Source organism: Apus apus, chromosome Z (assembly GCF_020740795.1).
Source record: "Apus apus isolate bApuApu2 chromosome Z, bApuApu2.pri.cur, whole genome shotgun sequence".
Classification (NCBI taxonomy): Eukaryota; Metazoa; Chordata; class Aves; order Apodiformes; family Apodidae; genus Apus; species Apus apus.
In genome coordinates this window covers 20,570,385-20,598,235 of record NC_067312.1, presented here as the reverse complement: position 1 = coordinate 20,598,235, position 27,851 = coordinate 20,570,385, and the positions used below count along the sequence as shown (strand labels likewise).

General features: G+C 34.9%; 1 protein-coding gene across 12 annotated transcripts in view; it reads left to right on the top strand.

Annotated features, from left to right (window-relative positions):
- The window catches only part of PDE4D (phosphodiesterase 4D), a 550,182-nt gene that overhangs the window by 371,152 nt on the left and 151,179 nt on the right, over window positions 1-27,851 (top strand). Inside the window, exon 1 of one of the 12 annotated variants that reach the window (XM_051642412.1) lies at window positions 7,592-7,708. The exons of the other annotated variants lie outside the window; for them this stretch is intronic. Within the exon in view, the coding sequence (XP_051498372.1) occupies window positions 7,620-7,708 (89 nt within the window). The 5' untranslated portion in view covers window positions 7,592-7,619. Of the gene's footprint in view, window positions 1-7,591; window positions 7,709-27,851 lie in introns of those variants that run through there. 12 annotated transcript variants of the gene reach the window in all.

The window sequence follows — 27,851 nt, the reverse complement described above, 5'->3', positions numbered from 1 at the left end:
GACCTGTTCAGCTTTCAGTGTAACTCGCAAATCCAAGCATTCCCCCTTTATTTTATCCTCTTCCATATTTTAATTCTCATTATTTTTGTTAAGAGCTTTATGATAGTACTTTCTATATAAAATCTAAATAAAACTGTCGCAAATTGTTCTGTTAAGACTGTGAGATGTTTTTGTTTGTGCAAAATTAAGAAGTCACTGAAGCTAAAGGAATGACTTACAATCAGAGTTCAAAGAAATGAAGAGGAAATTATTGTGGATAAATATATTGAAGAAATAATAAACAAGTACTATAATACTCTTCTTTCTACCAGGAGTGGAATTCCTTGTCTAAAGATGCAGATTATGTTATCACAAATTTTTATTACATTGGAGTAACCTGTTAAGTAAGGTTCTAGTCCCAGTTCCGGTACTGATTTCCTTTTTGATTTAGGTTAAATCAGTGAAGTTCCATACTTCAGCTTCCATTTTTATTAAATGGATAAACAATTTTTACTTCTAGATGGATAATTTGCTTTTTAGTGACCTGGTGGCAAAAACAACAACAAAAAAAGCCAAACAAAACAAAATAGATATTAAAGGTGATATTTTAATGAGAATTTTCACAAATGATATTATTTTTTAATACAAAATGCATAATGTATTGGTTCAGTGAATTTATTCAGGAAAATCTTAGCACTTCCTGGGAAGACTGCATTTTAAATCAATGTTTATATATTTTAGACAAGAGAGTGTCTCCAGTCTTTTCTTGCAGGCAACTCCCATGGGTTTTTCTAGTGTTTTTTGTCTGCCATTTGGCTACCATTTCACTTTGCTCATTTTTACAGGGTATATTTTTCTTAGAGGGAAAATCTTTATATCTGTCTTTACAAATGATTGCTTAATATTATACATGTTGCAAGCAGGATTTCTTACATATGTTAACAGTAAATTCTGTAAATTAAAATGCAGACTATAAACTTAGCTTGTTCCTTTTTCATTTCAGTACTGTCCAAAGCACTCACATTTTGCTCTTGTCCTAAGGCAGGACTTCTCAAATTAGCCTGGTCTAAGTGACTCTAATACCAGTTCTGTTGCAATCAGCTAGAAGTAGAATGTGTTCCTGCCAAATAGTCCTTGAAATCCCACCATAAACTTAGGATTGAAAGTGTTCGAGGCAAGCACTGACTCTAACTCATGGTTCTCTGACAGGTCTTTTTTGGAACAATTGAAAACTTTTCTAGGTAATATTCTGAATATATATTTTTTTTGCTTATTTGTGAAATCCCCTTTCAATAAGCCAGTGCCAAACGTGAGTCAAAAATGTCTGGTAATCATTTACACAAGGTCTTCAATTTCATTTGTACTAAAATTAGGTTCCTAAGTAATTCTTGAGATGCTATTTGTCCTTGAAGTAAATCAGCATCCTTTGAAAGAATAGATAAATAGAAGAGATAGAAGAACTTTGATTTAAGCAATGATTTAGAAAAAATAATAACTACAACATATATTAGGATAGTATCTCTTTTTTTTTTTTTCAGATTTTTTTTTTAATTTTATCTAAACAGAGATAGTACAATTTATTGGAACATTGCCAGGAATAAGAGCATTTATTACATGTTATTTAATCTGGCTACCTTTTTAAAACAATACTTTTAATTGTGGCTGTTACAGAATTTTGTAGTTCATAACTCCTTAAGCTGCAGATCAATATGCAATGCTCGTGTAACAGCCACACATTAACATATAATTTTGTACCAAGGATAACATCTGCCCTTTACAGGTTGCATGAGTTGCCAGTGAATTCAGAGGAAAATCTGCTCATTAAAGTCTCTTGATGCAAAATCCGTAGAAAACTTGACTACACATAGTTCGCTAGCCTTAACATTCCTGCCTAGTCTAGCACCCTCTTTTCATAGAATCATAGAATGATTTGGGTCGAAAGGGACCTTAAAATCACCTAGTTTCAACCCCACTGCCATGGGCGGGTACACCTCCTGCTAAACCAGTTTGCTCCAAGCCACATCCAACCTGGCTGTGAACACTTCCTGGGAGGGGGCATCCACAACCTCCCTGGGCAACCTGTTCCAGTGTCTCAAACATCCTCATAGTGAAGAATTTCTTCCAAATGTCCAATTTAAATCTGCCCTCTCAGTTTGACATGGTTATACCTTATCCTATAACTACATGTCGCTGTAAAATGTCCTTTCCAGCTTTCCCTAGGCCCCCTTCAGGTATAAGTAGGTTGCTCTAAGGTCTCAGAGCCTTCTCTTCAAGCTGAGCAAAGCCAGCTTTCTCAGCCTGTCTCCTTCGTGATTAAACCAACTCTTCTTCTGAGCTTAGAGCTCATCTGGCTTTCACTCTGATATTCCTCGCCTCTGCTAAATCCATTCTATGAAGACAGGCTGAGAGAATTGGGGGTCATTTTTCACATAACTCTTCTTGTTCTCTGGTGTTAGTACTTTAACCTCTAGGAAAGAATTTCACACTTCTTTTATCTTACATACTTTCAGCTCTCCACGTGATTTGCTTCCAGTACAGACACATTTGTTTTTGTTTCTGAGTGAGAGTTTGTTGCTTCACAGAATCACAGAATCCTAGGGGTTGAAAGGGACCTCGAAAGATCGAGTCCAACCCCTCTGACAGAGCATGGGTTTAGTACCAATGATCAGAGCACCAAACTTTCTCTCACTTGAGTTAGTCACAACTATTTAATAACAATTTCCATGCAACAGATGTATATAGGCCACAAATAGTTCATGACTGATGAGACAAAACCCTTCATATGTGCATTGCAAATCAGGTTATATTGTAAGCTGTAGAAGTTGCACTAGCAAAAAATTACATTATTATAAAGTTACTGAGACAGCAATACCCAGGTATTTTTTTTTATGTATTCAGAATTGTTTTATTTCCTATTTACAGAATCAATGTATGGGTGAATGTGTTCTGCAGAATTAAGCATTAAAGCCAACAAAGGCTGTTAAGTAACATTAGTCATAATGAATTTGGACTGAAAAGCAGTAGTAGTCCTGGGTAGAATCTTATTTAAGCTTAACAAAATATAGTCAGAACATGCATTTTTCTTGAGACTTTGTCATCATTGACATAATTTGTGATTTTTTTTTTTTTTTATTGAACACATTAATAAGGCCAAACTGGTATCATAAACAATATATTTAGACTTTCTGGCCTGTTAAAATATATCAGAGTGATGGAAAAGGTAAAAGACTGAATAAAATGTGCTTGCCTTCTGAGGGGTTGAAAGTTCAGACTTCCAGTTTATTACTCAGTGTTGGAATTAGCTGAGGTGTTTTCTGCTGGGGTGATTCTTTTATCAGGTAAAAAAGGTGTATTTCGAAATCAGGATAATTTTTTCAGGAGAAAGACCTGTGTCATGGAAGCATAGCATTCTGAACAGAAATAACATTAAAAATGCAAGTTAAAAGAAATTTTACAAAATTAAACTTCAAGTTACCTAACAGCTAAATGAAATGTAGAAAATAATTTTCTTTAATTCTAGGTCCCATGTATTCTTAGCCTTTAGCACAAACTTTTGTTGAGGTAGCTCTGTATGAAACTCCAGACACTATTATGCTACCTGGCAAGTTTATTCTATATTCAAATAGTTTACTCCTAATTCTTGTTTTGTCAGTTGTCATTCATTCTTGTATTGATAGTGACAAGAGAGGGGGCAAAAAAGCTTGAAAAGTATCCTGTCTGTAATAAAGTATGCATAAATATAACTGAACTATTTAGAATTCAGTTTGTGCAAGCTGACTCTTTGGAATACTGAGTAAATATTTGATTTAGCTACATAATACTCAGTGACATTTTGTTTGGAGATGTCCAGCTCAACCATCAGGCAGTATTTGAAAACAGAAGGAGCAACTCTGAGAGAAGCATCTCTAAAATACCGTGTTCTAGTGTAAACTGTTCTGTCCACTGTAAAGACCGCAGTTTTAACTCTTTCAGAGTTTCCTGTTGTGGATAAATAAACATTAAAAAAAAAAAAAATCAAACCCAAAGGTTATATATAGCTGTTGTTGCAATAGTAAGTGCAACATCCTTTTTCTCAAAGTAGACCACAGCACAGAATCAACCAGCAGGCAGGGCAGAGTGGGAAAAGTCCCAGGAAGGAGCACAGCTGTGCCATGCAGAAGCCATGAAAGGAGCATGCAGGAGACCCCCACTGCTTTACACAACCTACAAAGTAATAACCTCTATGTCTACTGCTACCTTATCTGTTGAAGCAGGAAGCAGCGTTCGTGTCCACTCTGCCATGCTGCTCAAGGGGCAGTAGTCTGGGTTGCATCCCTGGTGTTTCCAGTGCCGTGTCCCTCCCCACACCCTCTCAGACCTCTCAAATATGGCTGATGCAGGTGGCCTAGGTTTTTGTTGCAGGGAGCACCTGGCCAACAAGATCAAGGTATGGGGGAGGCTACTTAGAGAAACTATTATAAGAATTGTAATGTCCAGGTCCTAGCTATAGTTCTGTCATATGCTCTCTTGAACAGCATGGTCTGTCACACATCTCGTTGATGTAGTGTGTTCCCATCATGTGACACAAAGAGTGGAGCTGGATAAAGTGGAGATCTCTGCAAAACACCTTTGCTGCTATTGTTGAGCCTCGTGGCCGCTGTCCTGTTAAGTCTGTAATTTTTTGAGCTTTGGATACATAGAGAGGAATTTAGGGATGAAACGGTCCCTTGAGTGCTAAAATGCAGCAGAACACAGCTGGAAAAGTGAACCGAGTCTATAAAGATATTTATGCTTTATCACCAGACCTGCTTACTACCGAGAACTTTTACACTTACTTGACTTCAACAGACAAAAAAAAAAAAAAAAAAAAAAAAAAAGTCTTAATTTTATATGTATTTGTGTGTTCATTATTAATGCAAGTTTCAGTTTTTAATGATGAAAAATATTATTTAGGTATTGGTTTAAATTAACCTCTTCTAAAAAAATAGCAGTAGTTTACAAATCTGGGGGAACAGTAAGAGAAATGTCTCCTTAATAATTCACCCATTGTATATCCTGAAAGCCATTAATAATGTAAACCTGAAGCCATTAATAACAACATACTATAATGGTGCCACTAATCAGCTAGGATTGTGAAGCTGATAGCCCAGACCATCAAAAATTTAGAGTAAATGTTGCAATCATAAAACTGCATAGAAAGTCAAAGGTATTGCACCCTAAGTGCATAAGGTATGCATTTCCATAGAAGGTCTGAATTATAACTGAGTGCAATGATTGATTTTACTTCTTTTATACAAAGCCAGATATTTGTTTGCTCATACTATTGAGCTGTTCTTTCCACAAAACGCTGCCTAGAAATAACAACTTAATGTCAAATAATTTTATTGCTTGAGTGCTTCTAGAAAGTGTTTTCTCCTTGTCTGAAATGGAAGAAGACAGGAAAAGCTATAGAAGTCAAGGTGCATTACAGAATTATTTGCTCCTTCCTTTCCTTAAATTTTCATAAACACCATGATTTGTTTTGATACAGTGATCTACTGCATGCCACTCTCTAGTGACAATAAGTGTTTTTGATATTAAAGTATAAATTTAGTCTTTCATAATCTTAAAAGAAGCTTATGCCTTTGACCTTATTGTGATTGGCTGCGTTAGCAGGTTTAGTGTGAAAGGGCATCAAGGAGGAGAGAGAGCTCATAATTAGCATATTTGGTCCAGTTTTCTTTATTTAAAAAAAAAAAAAAAAAGTTGCTGCTGTCTTAATATGCTATACAAAATCATTTTAAGAAACTGTAAGTGTAAAAGGAACATACCTGGCAATAGCGATATTAAGTTATTTAGGATGTAATTTAAAAATTGCGGCTTACCCTGGTTTATTTACTAGAAGAGAAATATTGATTTTGGCAGTGCTCACATTCAGTATTATCACTCAGGTATTTTTAAAGTGATGTATTAATCACTCAGATTTTAATGATACCATGATTGTGAAGAAGATTATGATGCCTTACTAACCATTGCTGGAATTATCTCAATTCCTTTCCTGTGGAAGTTACATGCTTTATTATTATAATTTCATTATATACTATATATATTAAACTGCTCAAAAAGAGAGTGACTTTTGGCCTGGAAACAGTGATTTCATCTATCAATCCCATATATTCAAAACTTATTTCATATTCGAAGAGATTTAGTGTTGGTTTGCCCTGTAGTGCGTTTGTCAGTGTAACAGAAAAACATGGTCCTTCCAAAAAACTAAATACAACAATTTATAGTATATGTTTGTTGGTTTTTTTTTCTGAGGAGTGTTGTTTCTCATAGTACCCTTGACAATGAAAATAGTACATTTTATTAGGTAATTAATGGATAGACATGATATATCCCTGGGATGATATTTTTTCTAATTCTCTGACCTTTTTCAGTACAGCCCTGAGTAATCCTAAACTGTCGTTTTTAAAATGTACCTCCAGATGAATACTCAAATTTCTCCTCCATCACCTCTCTTATAAATAAAAATATATGGGTTAGCTTTGTTTCAAATATCACAACCACGTTGGAAGTTGGTAGAGGAAATACTAGTGGCCTTGCTTACATGACCTCAGGTGTCAGAATTGAATTGAGTCTGTTGTTTGCCTTCAACACTGTTAATGCTAGGCTGAAACAATTTTATCTGAGAATCTGGGCTAGAATTAAAAAGAATAATTAAAAAACCCAAAACTAACCAAGTGAAAGAACCTGGAAAACCAAACCAAAATCAAACCAAAACCAAAACCTGAACCAGCAAAAAAACCAACAAAAAGTCACTTAATCGAAATTACCCGAGGCAGCAGAGAACTTGAGTTCATTTCTCAAAGTCAGTGAGTTCTGTCTTTGAGAGAAGCTGCCAAGAGGCCTGAAAATTATCCACCAGTCTGAGACTCTTCTTAGAGTGGCTGATCTGCTATAGATGATTAAGCCATTTCAGAAAAGCTACTTAATTTTATAAACTGCTTCTCTTTAGAAAGTGTGAGGAAGGAAGACTCAGTTGAAGAGAGTTAAGAATTAGACAAAGAGGCAATTGAGAAGTTTGCAGGCATGTTTTCAATAGAAGTTTTACTCCCCGGTTACTAGCACCTTAGGTTCGGGGGGGGACAATTTGTCGGATGGAGTTGATTTTTATTTGGGATTGTTTTTGAGGATATGGGGGTTTTTTGTGCATAATCTTTAGCTGTCTGATGCCAGACTAAACAGATTGTTCAAATATAATCCATGTTAAAAATAATATCAACAGACTGTTAAGAGTTTGAAGACCTTTGTCTGGGTAGCAGTGAATAATCAGAGCACTGACTGTTTCTGGTCTCCCATGGTTCTACCATTCTGTACTCTTCAGTAGCTGCTATAACTATCCAAGGGTTTACTATAAGAGTTTTCACTTGAATAATGAGATAAGAGCCCTGAATATAGGAAAGTTTAATGTAAAGGGCAAGTCTCATGCATCAGGAAATCCCAGTTATCCCTTCTAGCCTGTGCTCACAGCCAGCCACATTACTGCCAAAGCATACCGTAGGAAAAGGACGTTCCCTTACACAGTTACAAGTTCATGAGTAGTGCAGGGCGCCTCAAGCACGAGTGTCCTGCTTCCCCTCAGGGATAAGTTTTTTTAGACAATCTTACAATTAATTTTGCTAATGGCCTTTATGTGGGATCCTTTTGGAGGCTATTACCCTCGTCCACCTGCAAGAAATAAGATGAGATTTCGCTTTTTGAAGTCCTACAGGTATCTCTTCTAATAGCTTATGGTATAATTGACAGTGGTAATAGTTGCAGCAGTAGCTGTCTTTTATTCCGATATGGGACTATATTATATACAATTCTGGAAATGTCTGGTGTTAATTGTGACTCTTTTGAACTCATTAAGGCTTTGCTGAACATGTTTATCAGGAAAATAATGTTTTGATGTGACTGGAAAATGTTATTAATAACTGACTGTAGAGGTTTATGAAATGGTACTTTTCAAACAAATAATATTTTTAAATATTTTTAAGGCTCCAAGTCAGGGAAAAAGTAGATTAACATTTATGTCAGTGTTCTTATAAAAATATTAATTATAAATGTTATCAGTACTTACTATAAATAAATATATTTAGTTACTAATGTGACATACTGATACAGCATTCCATATATGAATTAATATTTATAGTCAAGGGGATTTTGCATAACAAGAAAACCATGTTTGTTAACTATTTTTGTCTTCAACATTTTAAAAGTATAATGAATGAGGAAAACATAAAGATTCTATTTTTCCTTATCTGTTATTTAAAGTAACAGTAGCAAAGTATGCTTTTCTTTATATATTGTGCTGCTTTTTGCAATTGAACTAGTACTTGTTTTCCAACTTCCTTGCTTTTTTCCATAATTGGTGCAATATAAATGTTCAAGTATGAAATTCTTAAGAAAAAATCCTCCCATCTGTATTTAAAGTATTGGAGAATATACTGTGTATCATTTTAATGATAACTTTTTTTTAAGATTAATTGATGCAGCAGTCACATTTATTTGCACACATGTACAGTATCAAATGCCCAAGAAGCAGAATGGTTTCTTTAGGAAAAAAAAAAAAAAAAAAAGAGCTAGGTACAGTCCAATTTCTCCCAATGCTTTCTTTTGCAAAAACTTGTTTGTTCATACAGAGAGTCTTTTTATGGCAAAAAAACCCCAAAACCTAAACAAGCAAATAAAAATAGAACAACCAACCAAAAAATAAAAAACACACAAACAAAACAAAACAAAAACCAACAATCAAATAAAGGGATTTGAATAGAAATAAAAAGATGGGAACTATAGCAGTTTCTAGAAGTTCAAAACTAAATAATACAATTCATTTTTTCATTCTCTTAAGACAGTCTTCTTATCATGGAATATTTTTTGTTTAAATACAGCTACTCATGTTTCTTTTACAAATTTATCAATATTTCAGAAGCAAAAATAAAAAAATATTTCAAGTAGCATGCTAATATAGGAACTGAGTATTTGGATTATTAACTTATGTAAATATAGCACATTGTCTAATTTCTCAATCTTAAAAAGTGAAAATGTCTTAAAAGTTGTTTAAAAAAATAAAAAGCAAGGAACTCTTATTTGAAGTCCAGAAGTGTGAATTACTTTTATCTTACTGTAGACAAAGTGTTATATATATTTGCTTTTCAGAGTTTTTGAAGAATTAGCCTGAGGTTGAAGATAATTTTAGAAAACTGAGTCATAGGTGTATTATTGAACATGAGCCATTTTTGTTGTTACTACTTAACTATAAGTTTTGACAGAGAAGAAGATTAAAAATCCTTAATATACATATTGTCATATCACTGCCATGGCTCCATTCACACTGTAGGTTATATTTAGATATCTACTATAAAATTTTACAGTACCAAGTCCCTATGTAATATAATAACCTTGTTTATGTCAACTGCCAGTTCTGTTCACATCACTCAACTATCTCATGTCAAGAGGCTTTGGTTTCTAAAACTGAACACCTGATAGTACCGTACAGGCTTTCCATTATGAACATTGTTTAGCAAACCATGCTCCATGCTCTTTTGCTTCATAATCTTAATTAAAATTGTAAAGTTGGCCTTGTTTTTAAAATTGCTTTTGCTACATTTTGGGCAAAAAGATAGTTTCTTATGTGGGATACTCACAATCTATTGATTAAATTAACTATTATGTTTGAATTTACATATTTAATTTCTGGGAGGGTCTATGATACATTGATGCACCATTATAGCCAAATTGTGGTTTTAACTTCTTTGCTTATCAGTAAGTGCTGGGGTTTGCATCTTTCAGAAGGTAGTGGAAGATCCAGGGTAATGCAAGATTTTCCAGAGTAGGAAAAAAATATGCCCTGAGACAATGAAATTTTTCTAGGAAGAGCTGAAATGCAATGCAGTCACTTGAAGCTCCTCCTCCTCTGCCCTTCCCATCAAATAAATCATAGCTTAAAGCCTCACCAAATTGTGCTGAACAAAAAAAAAGCAGGAAAGGAAACTGCTAGAGATTTGCTTATGATGCAGTAGACATCAGAAGTTCAGGTATTCACAGCATTAGAAGAAGAGCCAAGGCTAGGAGTGGGTGCTTCAAAGATAAGGAAATTCAGGAGACCAACAAACCATTTCACAATTTCAGTGTATTTTTGCACACTGGAGATGGAGGAGGCTTGTTTAGTTTTGTAGGGAGGTGTGCCCATGTTGTTGTCTGGCAGATTAACATTCTTCTAGACAATAGAAACTAAACATTTTAGACAAACTCACCTCTTCCCTCCCACCCCCTGCCCTCCCCCTCCCCTTCCCCCCCTTTTTTTTTTTTCTTTCCTTTTCTATATTTTCTATCTTCTTTCCTTTCCTTTTTAAAGCCTTGAGTCTCTCTGAACTGAAGCATACCTAATTTCCTGAAATGCAGACAGGAATTGTGTTCCCTGCTGCCTTTAGATTTGATCAAGGAAATAGCAGTAGATATGACTCTAAATACTGAGTTTTAATAGTCACACAGTTATGCTTCAGAGCTTCCTGAGACCTCTGAAGAACAGGTGGAGACAGAAGCCTTCTTCATCACATCTCAATCCTGTCACACATGGATGAAGAAATAAAGCACCTATCAAAATTTCCTGCACCCAATTGAGATATATGAATAAGAGCATGTTACATGACACTCAATCCTGCTAGGTGTTTAACACTCACACCACCTACCCTCTTAAAGACAGGTCTTCATGGCCACTTAAATTTTTTTTTTCCAGAGGCAGCAGGATCTGCCATTATTTTCCAGTTGGTCATTAAGTCTTTTTTCTACAAGGAAGGATTTGTGAATAACGGAGAATGAAAATCTGCTTAGGAAAACGTGTTTGTGGATGCAATTCTGTAGACACTGTAAGCTCCAAAATAAAATGGGTGTATGGAGAAATGGCACTGGCACTAGTATGTGTTAAATTGAATAATCTGAGAATGAATACATCTGTAACGTTATTACAGTATTATAACTACATCTTCATTTGGTAACAATGAAGGTACACTTTCTGAGACAGTAATCATTAACTTAAAGCTTCATATGGAAAAATAAAAAAGGTTCTTTGTTGTTTTATGTGAGCTTCTTTTGTTCCTTCCTCTGCTTTCTTTCTGTTTTTCTTCTTTGGCTGCCATCTGGCATATTTCCCTGGACTAGAGGAATAGTCATGTGGCTGAAGCTACTGCCAACACCAGTTCAGCAGCCAGCTGCTTGTGGCAGTCGTACATGAGGAGGCAGATCCAGATAATTTTATTCCAAGCCACTAAACTCTTGGGAGCTGGGCTGGAAAGTAGTATCTGTCTCTGAAAAAGTAATTTTCAGGAATCTCTTCTCTAAGGAGATTTCTTAAAGATGTCAAAGCTTTTTTAGTGAGTAGATTGTGATATTCCAACTTCTTTGTTATGAAATGGGAATAGAAACCAGATTATTTTATGTATTATGGATTAGAGTGTCAGCATACTGGAACTAGTTTTGTTCTTTTTGACTAGTCATTCAGCATTGTTTGGAATATAAAGTACTCGAATGAGTAAGTGTGGACTTCTCTAATGAACGTGATGTCACACAGTTGATTTCATATTCAGCTCAACAATTCCATAATTCAGAGTGTGCCGTGTCACTGCTCAAATGATTTTTTGAGTCTCAGACTTATTTTAGAAAAATCTGCATGCCAAAATTTCATAATACGCAATTCAGACATTTGCTTATGTTAATTTAAAACCTTGGGAAAAAGTGGCAAAATAGTAAGGCATATTGCTAGTCAGGTTAAGTAGCAGTAGGCAAGTGGGTGAAAGTGAATCATATTTGACTCTTGGTGTTGCTGCAGACTTACATCCTTGGCAGAAGTGCCCTGGTAATGAATAAATTTAGAGCCTCCATACCATTTCCTGAAACCTCAGAAAGTAAAATCTTCATCCATAGGTCTCCAACAGCAGGAAAAAAATGCCAACAAAACAACAGAAGACAAGTAGCATGATCAAAAGTGACAGCTTTTGCTCAAATTTCACAGGTGTAGTTGATCCTCACACTGCTGGATTGAGCGAGTCTGTCACAATGTAACAGGTTGCATCTGTCACTGTTACTTATTGCTGCTTCCCAAGCATTACCCAAGTACTTAGTGGGATTTTGTTGTTCCTGCTACTGTGCTGGAAGTGATTTAGTTAAGATGAAAGAAATGGAAATCTGAAGTATATCTGTAGCTCTTTTACCTGTAAGTTTCTTCTGCTTTACACTTAAGTTCTAGCAGTCTAAGTCAGAACCTCTATGAAATACTGTCAGGAAATGTTCTTTTATACACAGTGAACTGAATTGTGAAGACTAATGTTGCTACAGTTTACAATAAATAAATGGCTGGACTTCATGTTTGTGGCTGAAACAATCCCCACACAAAGCTGGCCTTCCCAGTTAGGTTGGGAGCAGACATTAGCATCTCTTGGGATGCAGAAAAAGATTACACCACACCAGGAAATACACAGTTAATTTACAAATTTTAGATGTCCATGGATATTTGCATTCATATCAGGACTATCTGACTTGCAATTCCCTGATGTATAACAAATTCTAGGAGCATTATAAATAGATCTATCATTCAATCGTATATCAAATACATCAGGAACAAGCTGACGTTAGTTCAGCGTGTACTGTGTCAAAATGTTGTAATTAATTTCTAGATACTGCATTAAACAAAAGTGGTACATGGGTAATCCACCAATGTTTATATAATTCCACTGTTGTCTATGTCCATTATGGATCTGAATAAATTTATTTCTTTTTATTGCAAAGGAAATTGAAATAACTAGAAATTTACATTGGAACTGGTAAATACAATTTTTTTCTGAGCCCCACAGATAACTAATATCTACAGGTCATTTTATCTTTCATTGTCTCTATTAAAGCCATGTGTGAGTGCTAATTGAAACTTCTGCAAAATGCTGAAAAGTAATTTGAGGCTTTCGTGTGTTTTTCTTCATTAGGCAGAAAAGGAAAAAAGGAAATGAAGGGGAGAGGGAAAAAACAAACAAGCAAACAAAACAACAACAAAAGGCAAAAAAGAAAAAACAACCGAAAAAGAACACCAAAAAAACAACTCCTGCTCATGTTAAGGGTCCAGAAACTCACACCAGTCTTGTGTCCTTAGCTGTTGGGTTGTTGCTGTATTTCATTGCAGGTGTGGTCCATGCCAATTAATCAAGTTCCTGGTCTGTAACTGCAGCCAGCAGCTAAAGAGATAACATTTAAAAAGTTGGTGGCTACAGCATAATCTTCCTTGAGGAAGAATCTCCTCAATAGCTTCACTAGTTCACTATGTATGATTACTCCAGAGCATTCCTTACTGTGTTGCTTAACAAGTCTGACTTTTATTTTTCTCATCATGTTTTAATGAAAGACTTGCTGAATTTTTGGCTTCAGCAGTATCTTTAGACACTCACTTCCACAGGTGAGCTCCCTGTGATGTGCAGGATTTTTTTAATTCTGTTTTGTTTTGCCTTGTTATGTTTTAAGTAGCATTATGAGCTGTTGTTGCTAAAGGGTTAGCAGCTGTTTTATATATTTGAATGCCATGCTTGCTCATCAGCTTTCCAACTAATCTGTATTTTCAGTGCCTCTTTTTATATGGAAAAATTTTGTGATCATATCATTCATGTTGTAGATCTCTTAATTCCTTCTCCTATTGCAGTATTCCTTCTAATGCAGTGACTAGAAGTAAACCCAGAGCTTCTGATGAGGACACTTGGTCTAGATCAATTAAAACATTCATATTCTCATTGAAATATAATTTTAATAACATTTCCCCTATAATATTTCCATTATTATTCTATATCCCATTTCTGATGTAGTTTGACAGATTTGCTGAATGACTTATTTTGAGACATGAGCAATAACCTCCTATTCTGTTAAAAAGCTGGTAGTGCCTGTTCTGGCCAGACTATGTAGTCTGTGCTTTTAACTTTGTCTCACTTCCATTACTATGTACTTTTCCTCTTGTTCCATGCCTGACCATTGTCTTTCCTCTGAGAGAAGTTAAGGGCACAGTATTGAGTGAAGGCAATAGGGATCCTTGCAAGAGGTAGAATTTCAATCTCATTGGAAATTTTGCATTTCTAAAGAAAAAAAAAATATCCCTTGTGATGAGTAGACAGTTTTACGCAATTTTCTTTGGAAGAACTTTTTTTTTTTCTTTAGATAATGAAATTAAAATGTTATATATTTTTTCATAAATGTGTTATAAGTTTTATAATCCTCAGGATTCCTGACTTTCTAGGAGGTTAGAAAGTCCTTCAGGCAAGCTGCCTGAAGCATCTGGGCAACTGAAGAAACTGGGGCTCTCAGCAGTAGGAAGAGACAGATGCTTCCCATCAACATACTCATGCAGCCAATCATTACATACACATGCATTATATATAAGATGTGCACAGACACACTCGCATGTATGTGTGTGTTTATACATATAACATTAAAGTGAGAAAACTAACAGAAGTTTGCCAAAAAGGAGCTGAATACACAATACTTACTTTATTGTTTGTCTACATGAGTTCAGCTTTCCTTTATTTATTTTACCTTTGCAACTTTTTCAGTCAATACTCTGCTCTATAGTGGCTTAGCTTTCACAGGCTTTGGTACAAATTTCTGTTGAAGCTGTAAAACCAAAATGACACAGCAGAACAAACAACAGCATATCCTAAGAATATCTCATCGTTTCTCCCAAGCAGGATGAGATAAATTCCTGTTAATACCAGCTAAAGTTATTTAGCTAGTGAAGAAACCTGAACTGGAAGAAAGCAAAACAACTTATGTGGGATATAACTGCCTTTAAATGGAGAATGGGAGGCCATTTTTTTAATTATTATTTTTATTTTATTCCAACAGATCCAGGTGAAGCAAAAAGCCAAATACAAGTAAATATAAATACAAACAGCTCTAGCTCAAGCTAATCTGTATAACTCTAATATACGCTATGAGTTGTGCTGTGAATACAACCTAATCTGCAGTTGTTGGGTAGGGAACCACACCAGATATTCCAGTGTCCTCATGACACTTCATCTGGAGGCATCTTTTTCTTCCCCAAGCTCTTTCCAGACATGACTATGCACCTACAGCTCTTGCTGCTATCACCAAACTAAAGCACTTGGGCAAGTTGGCACTCTTCAGTGACTTTCTATCCACTTGTTTTGTCAGGAATTATATTTAGCCCACATCAGACCTCCTGTGAGAAGACTTTCACCTGCAGAGAAAGCACAGGGAGTTATTGATCTTCCAGGTTCTTAAATGGTGAATTCTCTGTTTCTGTGTATGACCATGTTATGTGTACAGAGCACAAGAGAGATAACTACCTGACTGAAGCTTGTTCCTTTCCGAAGCAGAATGCATGCCTGTGGAACAGTGCATCAGGATCCCTTGTTTTGCTTTGTGATTTTTTTCTTTGTTTATTTGTTAGTTGGTTGTTCTTTTTTGTTTGTTTGTTTGTTTGCGTTGTTGGTTTGGTTTGTTGTGATGTGTTGGTTTTTTTTTTTGGGGGGTGGTGTTTTTGTTTTTGTTTTCCAAATTAGAAGCACTCTAGTCTCTGCTATTGAATTTAATGTTGTGTTTTCCATCTGATAAACTGAAATGTGGCAATACCTGGAACTCATAATTGCCAATTAAAATACTGCAGATGGAACAGGATCTGCTGGTCAGACAGCTCTCATGTAAGGCAGAAGCATTGAGTAGCACTTACCTTAATTCATATGACACTAATAGGTGTGAATATTTTCTTACATTTACTTGATTTTCCTAAATGCATGAAGCATGTTTCAGCTCCTAAATAACCATCTGATTATGTTATTTTTCCTTGCCTTTTGCTCCTCTTACTTATAAAACAAAAATGGAAAGTAATATGGTCAAGCAAACATTAAATGAGAAAAGCAGAGAAGTCAGCTGTTTTAAGTACCAGATTTCATCTGGTTTGTATCAAGCTTGGGAAGCCACACCAAGTATTTCAACATCATTTGCACTCCATTGAACCAGGGATGGAACAGTCAGAAAACTGGTAATTTTAAAACAGGATCATGTCTATATAACAGTAGAAGTAAAAGCTGCTGAGTTAGGCTTTTACTGGTGGCAGAGGAGAGAATTAAGTTTCTTCTAGGCACTGTGTAAGAAGACTCCCATGATTTTGCTGTGAGATATCTAGAAGTGATGAGCTCCTTAACAGAAATGTCCTTGGTACCCGAGAATAAGGAAGAAGTTTACATTAGACTAAGAGGTGTGTTTCATCATGTCACCCTTCTGAACCAGCATACTCATTTTTGCAGATATTTTTGTATTTCAAATACAAAGGAAAAAAAAAATATATCATGCAATTTCTTAACATTAGTCCCAGCATCCAGATTGTTCCCTTAATGAAGAAATTGTGTAGTCTTGCTAAGTGTGCAAGTCGCAAACTGTATTTGTTGCGTGTTTCCTCTTGGCCACAGTCTCTGTTTAAGCTCTCTCTCATATGACACAGTTCACTGCATATTGGAACATAGCATAGTTTTAATCTTATTTAAATTCAGCATAAAAATACATATAGTTCTGTTTTCTGTTAAATTCTGCTTGAGATAATAGAAAATGGAAAGAATTATAGCTAGAGTGTTTTTACAGTGCAAATACCAGCACATTTTAATGCCAAAATAATACTTATTGTTTATAGATAAGAATATTAATGATATAGCACAGATGGTGTTCTAAATTATACTTGGAGCCAACAGCTAAATGTAGTGTTATCTCATTAAAATCTGTTTCAAAATAGCAACAATATTTCATTCTCATATGCAGGGAAACATATACCTATGTGATCCATCAAGGGCTTAAGTTTTGCAGCTATAGTTCTGCTACTTAGCTTTGACTGCTAGGACATCATTAAAAAGATTTTTTAAAAAGAATATTTTAATTGTGCTGTGCATACTTTTCAGTCTAGACACCCCAAAATACCAAATGTTAGCCTGAAAATCCATATAAAATTTAAATAGAAATGTGTGATGATCCAGGTAGTGTCTGTTAAACATGTAATCATACCATAATATGATTGTCTTATCTACACAGTGGATAAAACTGTATGTTTGTGTACAATTTTTATGTGAAAGCTCTTTTTGAGATAGCCTGATGGTATCAGAAAGTGCTAGCTGGATTGGTTTTGGTGAGTGCCTTCTGAGGGTCTTAATTTTTCCTTGGTTGTATCTACACAGTGAATAAAACAGCCCAGGAATCCTTCCAGCTGTTGGACTGGGACTAGCTGGTGTCCATAATACTAACCTTTCCTGCTCCTCCGAGCAGAATGTGAGGAGCCAAAATACTCATCTGGAGAGATCTTTGGTCCAGGGCTTAAGTATTACATGGTAGCATTCAAACTAAGAAGGATTTACTCCCTTTCTGCTCCATTGAAATAAACTGATCACAGTTGTTTCCTGAAGTATATTATATTCTACTTGGCTGTATTACAGTACTGTCAACTCCAACAGCTTTAAATTTGTTTGAAAGCATCTTCTTTTTTTTTCTTCTTCTTCTTTTTTTTTTCTTTTTTTTAACTTCCTCAAGTCATTATGTTTCAAAGGGTTTCCCAAAACCAAATCCAGGAGCTTTCTTTAGATGCAGTTTGAGATTTTCATCTAATAGCTGGACCTTGGGAACTTCAAGGAAAATCTGTTAGTCTTTGAGACTGGAAATAATATTTCAGCAGTTGGCAAGGTAGAATAATGTAACTTCATGAGTCACGTCCTGAAAACTTTATTTATCCAAAATTCTACTTTTCACAGCACAGAGGGTAGAAGTGTGACTCGGACTGCTCCTCACCATGCCCTATGCTTTCTGCTGGAGTTCAAAGTAGCAAGTTGCTATGTCTTAGTATGAGGGGTTCATCCAGGCTGCTATTAGCCTGCAGAACTAAACAGCCTTTTCTTCCTTGATACCCTTTCAAGATGTAGATTTCCCGACTGCATAATGGGACTGTTTTAAGATGTAGAGAAAGCAGCAGACAATCCTGGAAGAACTGGACTCTCTCCATGGAGAGAGAGATTTGCTAAGTTTATACTCTCTTCACTTTTTCAAAGGAAGAGTTGATATTTGACCAAAAAGATATTTCAGAATTTGGACCATTTGTTTTTATTGCCTTCATTTTTTGTTATATAGTATCTAACACAAATTTAAATGAAAGAGGATAAAAAGCAGTCAGAGTATGTCAGAGAAAGTTATTTATTACAGTGCAGAACTGTCTGATGGAGCTGAAGTTTACCAGCTGCTTCACTTTGATAGAGAAACAAATGGTTGTTATTAGCAATTTATTGTCATTATTTTCCCTTATGAATGGTTTAGATGGCATATCTTTTTGGTAAAATCTATTTTTTGATCCTGATACATTTAATTCACCACAAAGTGTCATAGACTGTTAACATAAAAGGATAATTGTTAAACTACTGACAAGTACGCACTGTTTTGGTAAGACACGGGCTTGTTCATGCCAGCTCTTTGGGTTTACAAAGTCACTTCCCTCAGAGTAGCCTCTTTAGGTGTTATGGTAATAATGTGAAACAATGTAAAGCAGTTTGTGGTAACAATCTAAAGTATTCTTAGGCATTTGTATTTGAAGTCCTACAGCTCTTACCCTAACTGGTGCAGCAGCATCATTTTTGCAATTTTACGGGATAGTTTAGGAAAGTGAAGTGTAAGTATACTGTTAAAAAGGCATAATGTCTTCACGAACTTAAGGAAAGAGATATTTTTTCCTTCAGTAAATTTTATAGCTGTAGCTTAGAAACGTTTTTATATTCAATATTTTAAAATATAACGTGAATAATTGTTTTTCATAATAGTTGTTATCCATTCCTGCTACTTAGTTGAAGTAATGTCAGAATTTCTGCCATGTGTTTAGAATTTATTTCTGGCTAGCAAATTTCCTGCTTTAATTACCTTCTTTTTGTTTGTTTTGTCAATAAGAATAGGTAATGGCACTACAGTTTGATTTATCATTGGTAGAATAACACTTTGCACATAGTACATTTATGAAAAAATATTTTATTTTCATACTTAGCAGAAAAATAATACTTTGGCTCATTCTTAATGTTTTAGGTTGTTGTTGTTGTTGTTGTTATTATTATTATTGATTAATCATTATATTTAAAAAGAAACAAGCAAACAAAAAAGCCAAACCATTACAATTTAAAAAAAACAAAACAAAACAACAAACAACCCCCCCCCAAAAAAAACAACTTAGATGAGGATTCTTACCTTACTCTTCCTGCAGACTGGCATTAAAAAAATATTTATAATGTATTATAGGTTGTACATTTTTCTCCACCAATTTAAGGAACCACTCTGTTTACTGGGGTTTTTTTCTGTTTTTTCCTATAACATAGAGATGATGTTTGCTGAATTTATAATGTAAAACTAGGCAAGAAAGTCTTATTACCAGCCCTCAACTTCAATTTATAAATCACTTTCAACAGAGTAAAAATTAGTGTGTCTATCTAAAATCTGTCATGTAAACTAAAATTATTGAGCAGTTAATTATCACTTTGTGTGCTTAAGAGGCTGCTGTAGCAGAGCTTAGTCCTTCAGGAATAACAGCTCATCAGCTGAGCCTGAAGAGATCCCAAACTAATTTCAGATATTAATAAGAAAATAAACAATAGGGGCAGAATGGAAACCTTAAGTCTGACTTGAAGAAAAGGAAGTATTCTGTCAGGTCTTATTTTAAAATGGCACACTTTTTTTGTCATTGTTTCTTTCTTTGTTTATGTTTAGTTTTGTTTTCCTGCTTGTTTTTTTGTTTGTTTGTTTTGTTTTTTTCTTGTTTTTTTGTGTTTATTTGGGGGTTTTTTTGGTTGGTTGTTTTTTGTTGTTTGTTGGCGGTTTGTTTGGGGTTTTTTTTTAGTAGTAGTATTTGTTTATAATGTATGTAATATTTTCCACTTTTGGGTAAACAGGTTACTTTTTTGAGTGGTATACCTACCGAGGGAAGAGCAACATATTCTGTTGCTCCAGTGTGGCTGCTCCAGCTTATCAAAAGGGCTTATGTTAACAAAGCTGAAGTAGGATAACTTTGAATCTGGTGCTCACATGCATATTCAGATTTAAACCACAGATTTATGCCTACGCACTACCAGATCCGTGTATCTGTGGATAAGTCCATGCAGGAGAGAAAGACTCAAGTTTTTAATTTTGTTTTAAGTACTACATATTGCAAGTGTTAAAAGATCAAATAAGTTTCGTATTCAAACTAAAAATAGACTAAAACCAGGCTACATAAAGGATGAAAGGATGACTGTTTAGAGGAGGCCTTACTGTTGCTCAGAAAAGTGTTTTAACTATTCTGATGTGCAATGTCTTTTACTCGTTAAGATTTCAGTTGCTGATAAGAGTTGAAGAGAACTTTGTGTCAGGGAAATAACTCATGTCTTTCTAAAGCTTCAATGCATATTTTTTCTTACTTTTTTTCTCTAATGCTCCATTAACTCCTTCTAAACTGAGCTGAAGGAGATCTGTTTTCAATGGCATTCTCAGAAAATAAAACTAAACCAGAAAAAATTGACCAAGCTAAAAAGGCAATTTTTTTAGGCCCACAAGCAAAGTTTTAATGCTTCCAGGTTAATGCATCTCCAAAGCCGTCACAACTAACGTATTTCAAAATCCATAGATCCTACATCTGGTCCTCCTCAGTGTAATGAACTGTATCTCATGTTGTGATAGAAACTGTGGGAGTTAAAATGCACACGTTCTGCAATCTGGAGTAATTTTTTTTTTAAGTGACGGATGAAGGTCAGAAACAAGAGCAGCTATGTTGTATGTATCTCATCCCTCAGTGTGACACACAAAAGACATATCAGTATCTTCTAAAAGCAAGCCTGGGAGTTAAAGGTTATCATTTTACTGGACATTAAAATTAAAAGAAACCACAGATACATTGTTTCTTTCAATATTAACTTTTTCCCATCCTCCCCAATTGTCCAATTTTTATCCTATAGATGCTGTTTCTCTTTTTTTGCTCTCCATGGATCTGCTATTTTTTCCCTTTCAAGCATCCCTTCTTTACAGGTGCTGCTTTTTTTTTTTTTTTTTTTTTTTTTTTCTCTAGGTCTAATTAATGAACAGAATTAAACTAAGAACACATATTAGTCTTGTTTACTGCTTTGTAGATCTAGATTAAATGAGTGTGTTAGCTCTGTTCCCTTTTTGTAGTACTGTCAACTCACTTTTCTGAAGGCATCTTCTGCAAATCTGACTTCTCTAGAAATGTCTTGCATTAAACATGGACTTACAAAATTAATATGTTAAGCTCTGTTTTTTTGGTACTACAGATTTTATTGTCAGTATCTACAGTTTTGAAAATCTGGATTCAGATCCTAGAAGAATAGTCTCAGCTCTTGACCTGTTTTATTTCAAAAAAACAAAACAATATTTCTCTGACATTCTTATTTTTTAGAAGTTAGGAGCAGATATTGTTCTGGTACAAATAGCTGCTGCCCCACATTTCAGAAATAAATGGCCATCCCTAACAAGGCTGTAAATGAGTAGACCTGAAGGTACTCTGTGCATTCCTGAGAGCTCAGCCTCCTCCCTGAGACCTCTGAGACTCCAGGGGTGTGCAGCCTGGCACACATCTGTGCTGCTGATCTTACTGCATCATTCCCTGGAACTGTGCTTGTGTGGCCTGTATTAAACAAATATGCATATCCTCAAACAAGAGGGCATGAATCTTTTATGAACTACAAAGCTGAGGACTGCAATCATAAATTTAACTGCAATTAAATTTGTTTCTTACTTGCTTGAGTAAAAAAAAAAAATGTTTTTCTGTCACTAGATTATTTTCTTTCTCTAGGTAGTTGAAAATTTATTAATTATCAGAAAGTTTCTTGAGTCTTTATTTCCTTAGGTGCCTTTCTGAGAAAGAATATTGGCAGAATAAGGGGTAGTTATTATCTACTTCTGTGTAAACCTTTTCAGAAGAAAGACTTCTGCCCCAAGCTTTCTCAAAATGATGACTTTTTGATCCAACTGGCCAAGGGTCCTAAAGTAAGTCATCAGTAGAGGGCCTGACGGGCAAACTCTTATGCTAGAAGGAAAAACAGTGCAAATGCAAACCATGTGTTAGGAGAACTTCCAATGCACTGTTTATAGGACTTTCTTTTAGCAAGGAAGATTAGGATAACTAAGCTTCAAATGTTCATAAAATTGTTATGTTCATTAACACTGACAAATACAATTTACAATTAAACTTGAAGAAATAATATTTTTTTCAACTACAATCAGAAGAATACATATTAGCTTGACAACGTTTTAGGCAAAATGTCCTAGCAGGTCATCCCTATCTTTGCAAGAATGGCATCCTAACTGAGAAATGTTTTATATGCCAAGACCTTTTTTCAGTTGTAAAAGGCAAAAGTGAATCATTTATTTGTGTTCTTCTCCAAAACAAAAGAACACGATGGAAAGAAACAAAAGGGCAAAAAGATCTCAGCCCATTTTCCTCTTCTTAAATGTCAGCTTATCTGGGTGTTCATCAGCTTGACTTGACTTTGCAGAACTGAGTTTATTTACATATATAGAAGTTGCTTAAACATCAAAATAAATTTCACCATTTTATTAGTTCATTTTCAAGAGACAGATATTTTTCTCTTGATGTGCTTTGTAAAAAAGGCCACAGTGTTTTGTATGCTAGTCCAGGCTAGATAATATATATGAAATATATGCCTGTGAGCTTGGAGCATTTTAAATAATATAATTATAGCCAACATTTAATGTTAGTAGTAGTCTTTAAAAATGTTTGCAATATCAAATATAACATAGTTTTCTAAATTGTTAAAACTGTATAGATATCAAATAAAGAACCATACTATTGTAAATATTTATAGCTCTAAATCCTTCTAAAGTTTTCTTTAAGTGAATCAATTATTTTCAATAAGCTTTTACATATTCTTAGAGAAGTGTCTTTTTTTGTAGTATTTTCATAGATAGTTTAAGGTGGAAATTAGAATAAGAATTCAGAATAGTCTTTGCAATCCACAATGTTTTATTTTTTAACCTTCCCTTGGACATGTAATAGAAACCAAACAAACCACCTTTCAAAGTTACATGTAAAATGATGACTGTAGAATGAAAAGGCTGACTCTGGTTTTTCTAAGTTTCATGCAAACACATTGAAATACAGCCCAGATGGTCTCACAAGCAAACAGTACTGAGCACATTCTGTTTTACACATGCTGTTTTAATTAAGTAGTTTCATAGACTACCTACTGAAATTTAGATTTATTTATTTATAGTGTAAATTTCTATAAAAATCATTAAGTATACATTTCCAATACAGCATCCTATAAATCTCTCTTGGCATAGTTATTTTATTTATATAAAGCAAAACACCAAACACATTTTAATACCTGTACTCTGATTTTACACTGTGTTTGTGACCAGCATCAGCCCAGACTTTAAAGAACTAAAATTAGTGCTTACATATTTTCAAATTTCAAGCATGGGCAAAACAGATTCAAGGTGTGGCATATACAAACTTTTCCAAAGAGCTAATTATTTTTGTGAGAAATATGATGCACTAACAGTAGGGGTCCTTGAACGACTCAACATAAAGTGTAGCCCATGTGACTCTGATTGTAAGGAAGCAGCAAAATTTCCATGGCCACAGCAAGCATAGGATTTTACATAAGCTTACACAAAATAGAAGTCCAAGTTGTTCTCTAGCCATTGTCAGATGTGGCTGTTCTCTGGCTACTCTAGAAAAGCATGTTTTGAGGAGTGATTTGAAAGAGAAGGTTGAAGGGATATGAAATTTGATGGGGACTTTTCCCCTGCACTCAGAGCCTGCATGAAAAGCACAGAAAGCTTGAGAAAGAAGCAAAAGGGGAATTGAAGTAGGCTTTATTATCAGACTAAAGTAAACTCTTTGACAAACTAATAGCAACAGTGGAAATGAAAATGTTTTAGCAGAAAGAGGATAGAATTAATGTAGAAAACAGAGATTTCATACAAGAAGACACCATATATAGGGACATACAAATAGACTTACACTGTTGAACTAGTCTGGCAGAGAGATATGGCCTAGGACGTGGTGATACCAGCCAAATCCAATGAGAAACAGGTAGTAAAGGTCTGATCATGTTTTGGGACTCTGGACAGAATAATTCTTAGGAATTATCTGATAAAGTAGAAACAATGATATTCAGCCATAGCCAGGCTGGCTTGGCCAAGAGGAAGGATAAAGGTTGAAAACATTCTAGGGCAGCATGAATAAGTGAGACTGCTAGCCATGTAATAGGAAAACCTGTAAGGTAATCACAGAATCACAGAATCTTAGAGGTTGGAAGGGACCTTGAAAAATCATCTAGTCCAACCCCCCTGCCAGAGCAGGATCACCCAGAGCACATCACACAGGAACACGTCCAGGTGGGTTTTGAATGTCTCCAGAGAAGGAGACTCCACAGCCTCTCTGGGCAGCCTGTTCCAGTGCTCTGACACTCTCACAGTAAAGAAGTTTTTTCTGATGTTTATGTGGAACCTCCTGTGTTCCAGTTTGTACCCATTGCCCCTTGTCCTATTACTAAACATCACTGAAAAAAGCCTGGCTCCATCCTCCTGACACTCACCCTTAATGTATTTGTAAACATTGAGGACGTCGCCCCTCAGTCTCCTCTTCTCCAAGCTCAAGAGACCCAGCTCCCTCAGCCTTTCCTCATAAGCAAAGGAAATGCTCATTTAAGCTCAGTTTTAAGTATTTGCATGTATGGGAATATCAGAAAACAGAATGAGAACCATGGCTAGGTAAAATGAGGTAAGAATCTAATACAGTAGATTACATAATGGCTCTTCAACATAAACTTGGTGTTTAAAACTATTTACAATAGTGGATAAAAAAGATGTCAAAAACAAAGGGCTATGGAATTAGCTTTAGAGAAGGTGCAGTGTAAAGTTGAGAGACAAAACAAGAATTAAGTTGGGCAGCAGAGCTGAAATAAGAGAACAGAGAATGCTGAGTGTGGAAGAATTTCTAGAGTCAAGGAGTAGTTTCTGGCTTCAAAATCTGTCAGAGCTCAAGGAGAATGAAAATCAGATTTGGCTAGGAAGAGATCATTTGAAGCATTGCTCAATACAAGATCAAATTAAATACTGAAAATCTGTGAGATTTAGGCAAACACAATTAGAGCTATTTAGAAGACAAAACTTATAATTGATGTAACATTTTTTAACTTTTGTATGTTACAACTTTATTTTATAATAGGTAACAGGCATGACTGTATAGTTTGCCTTATGAAGAATGTGTGCATCTAACCTTTCTAAAAAGCTACCATGCCAAAAGCTTTTATTTGAAAAAGCATGTTCCTCTAAATGGAAAGTTATTTAGAGGAAAATTAACATTCAATTATTTGTTTCATTCATAAAAGAGTGGAGAGAAAAGTTTCATATTTCTTCAAATAAATGACAATTTAATATTTAGATTTTATGGTGTTTGAGAAAGTAAAACTATAAAAGGATATAAAGTTGAAAGATACCTGGTTATATGTATTCTTTTAGAGGTACTCTTATGTAAGAAAATGAGTGAATCAAGTCCAGACTCCTTAAGCAATTCGAACTGCTCTTTGTTGCCATTGAAAAGTATCTGAGGTAGTTAATCAGTAATTGATTTGCAGATGTGTTAAAGAGATAGGACTTCCCATTGCAATTGTACATTGATTATTTTTTTTTAGGAAATGTGGTATTGTCAGGTTGATGAACACTGCTTATTTAAAAACAAACCAAACAAACAAAAAAGTAAGTCAAGAAAGACAAAGACTTAGTGTCTTTCCTTTTGGTTTTTTTTTTAATTAAAGATTCCTTCATCTGCATTGAACAACAAGAATCTGGAAGGAAGTTAGCTGGATTGGATTCAGTAGATAAAAACAGAAATAGCTTTGCCCATGAACTTCTGAAGGAAAGCATAAAAAAATATAATAGATTGATTTACTGTATTAGAAGGCTATCATTAAAGTATGTGAAAGGAAAACTCCAGTATCAAGTAAAATTCAGTGGTTTCAGAATTGCTGTCCTAGATATAAATATGCTTCTATGGAAACCCATATAATATGACATATTGTCATGAATTTGATAACACAAAGATTAGATGATAGAAGGGCAAAGAGGAAGGGTGCACATTGTCTGTTTCTACTGTGTCACTGTCTTGGCCATACTGAAATGCTTGCCTCCAATTGTTTGAATTTTTATATCCACAACAATATGGGGTTTCTGGAAATTGTCATCTCTGGTGGTATTTAACAGTCAGTTTATCTGACAGTTTCTTTGAGATTTACTCTGCAATCATGTTTTACTTATGCCTGGTGCATTGTCTAATAAACAAAAATAAAAAGCGATGAAAGTGAAATTTAAGAGTTCTGCTAGAATTAATAAATTAGCCCTAAACTGGAGAAAAATTAAGAATTAGTGAATATGAAAACTCAACTCAGTCTTACATAAGTATTAAATGGTAGGCGTAGCTGATGTACTATATATATATATAAATTCCTTTTGATTCCTTTACTCTCCACTCCTGTGAGAAGGGGTGAGAGGTCAGAGGTGTAATTTTTTTGAGCCATGATAGTTACTACATTAATTATGGACTGGGGAGGTAATTTATTGGCATTGTTAATCTCTCATGCGATCCAAATATAAAATGTGATGCCAAATATGAAAATAATTTGAAATTTAGATTTCTATAAAAGCAACATTTTTAATACTATCTTCATTCAGTTCAGCTCCTACAAGCAAGAGAGTGAAGAGAGAAAAAACCCAACTTTTAAGAGAAGCTTATAGATTTTAGGCTGGTACCATAGGATTTATCAAGTATATCTTGAATCACACAAAATAATCTAGGTTTCTAACATAAAATAGGCAGGCAGCCACAGTTCACAGAAAGATAGATAGACAGATATGAGGAGCTATTCTCCCTATCTTAAAATATATGTCTTAAGTGGAAGTAGACTGCCCCAGCAAGTGCTTATCAGAGTTGTCTATAGCTCCAGCCTAGCTGACCAGTTTAAATCAGCAACCAAACCTTCTGACAGCTCAAGGCTACCGAGAAAATGCCTTCCTTAGTGCTTTGTTTAGCTCTTTGTGAATAATTCATGGCAAGTAATGTACTCTCAATTTAACCTTCATTTGTGCTCACTGAATGCTGTCCTGTAAGTTGCCACATTTTTAAACACATAGCTTTTTTTCTTTCAACTAGAGTTTTGTGTTTGACAGTTTTGTGTTAAAAATCAAACCAGTTTTCTGCTTCTGGGTGTTCATATAAAATGCTTGCTATTTTCTTCTCCCTGTACCAGCTGGTTTAAGTCTTTCACATTTTCCATACCTCAAAACCAAATAGAAGATAAACAAGGTTAGAGAATTTGATACAAATCCAGGTGGATTTTTTTAAAACATTAATGTCCTAAAGGTGTAGTTCATCTTCAATAAAGGTTTGGTAGCATAATTAATAATTTAGATTTAATTTTACTTCCTTTTTTCAGAAGGATTAAGAATTATGGATGATGTCATTCTACCAAATAGGAGTCTTATCTGTGTCTGACTCATTCAGGTCATGGTCCAATACCTATGGGTGCCAAGTTTCCAGTGAAGAACATGAGGAAATCCACTATGCTTTTTGTAGAAAATTTTACTGTTACACTGATGTAAATAACCCACGTCAGATCTGTTTTTAGGGAGTCTTTCTGATATTTGATTGCTTCACTGCAACCAATAAGACAAAAGTGTTACTGAAACATACTTGTTTTAGAATATGTGTGGTTGGAGAATAAAGCTTTGCAGTTAGTGGTAGATTTTTGTTCTGCACAAAATAAAGTTTTAAAAAAATAAACAGTGCTTTTATATATAAGATTACG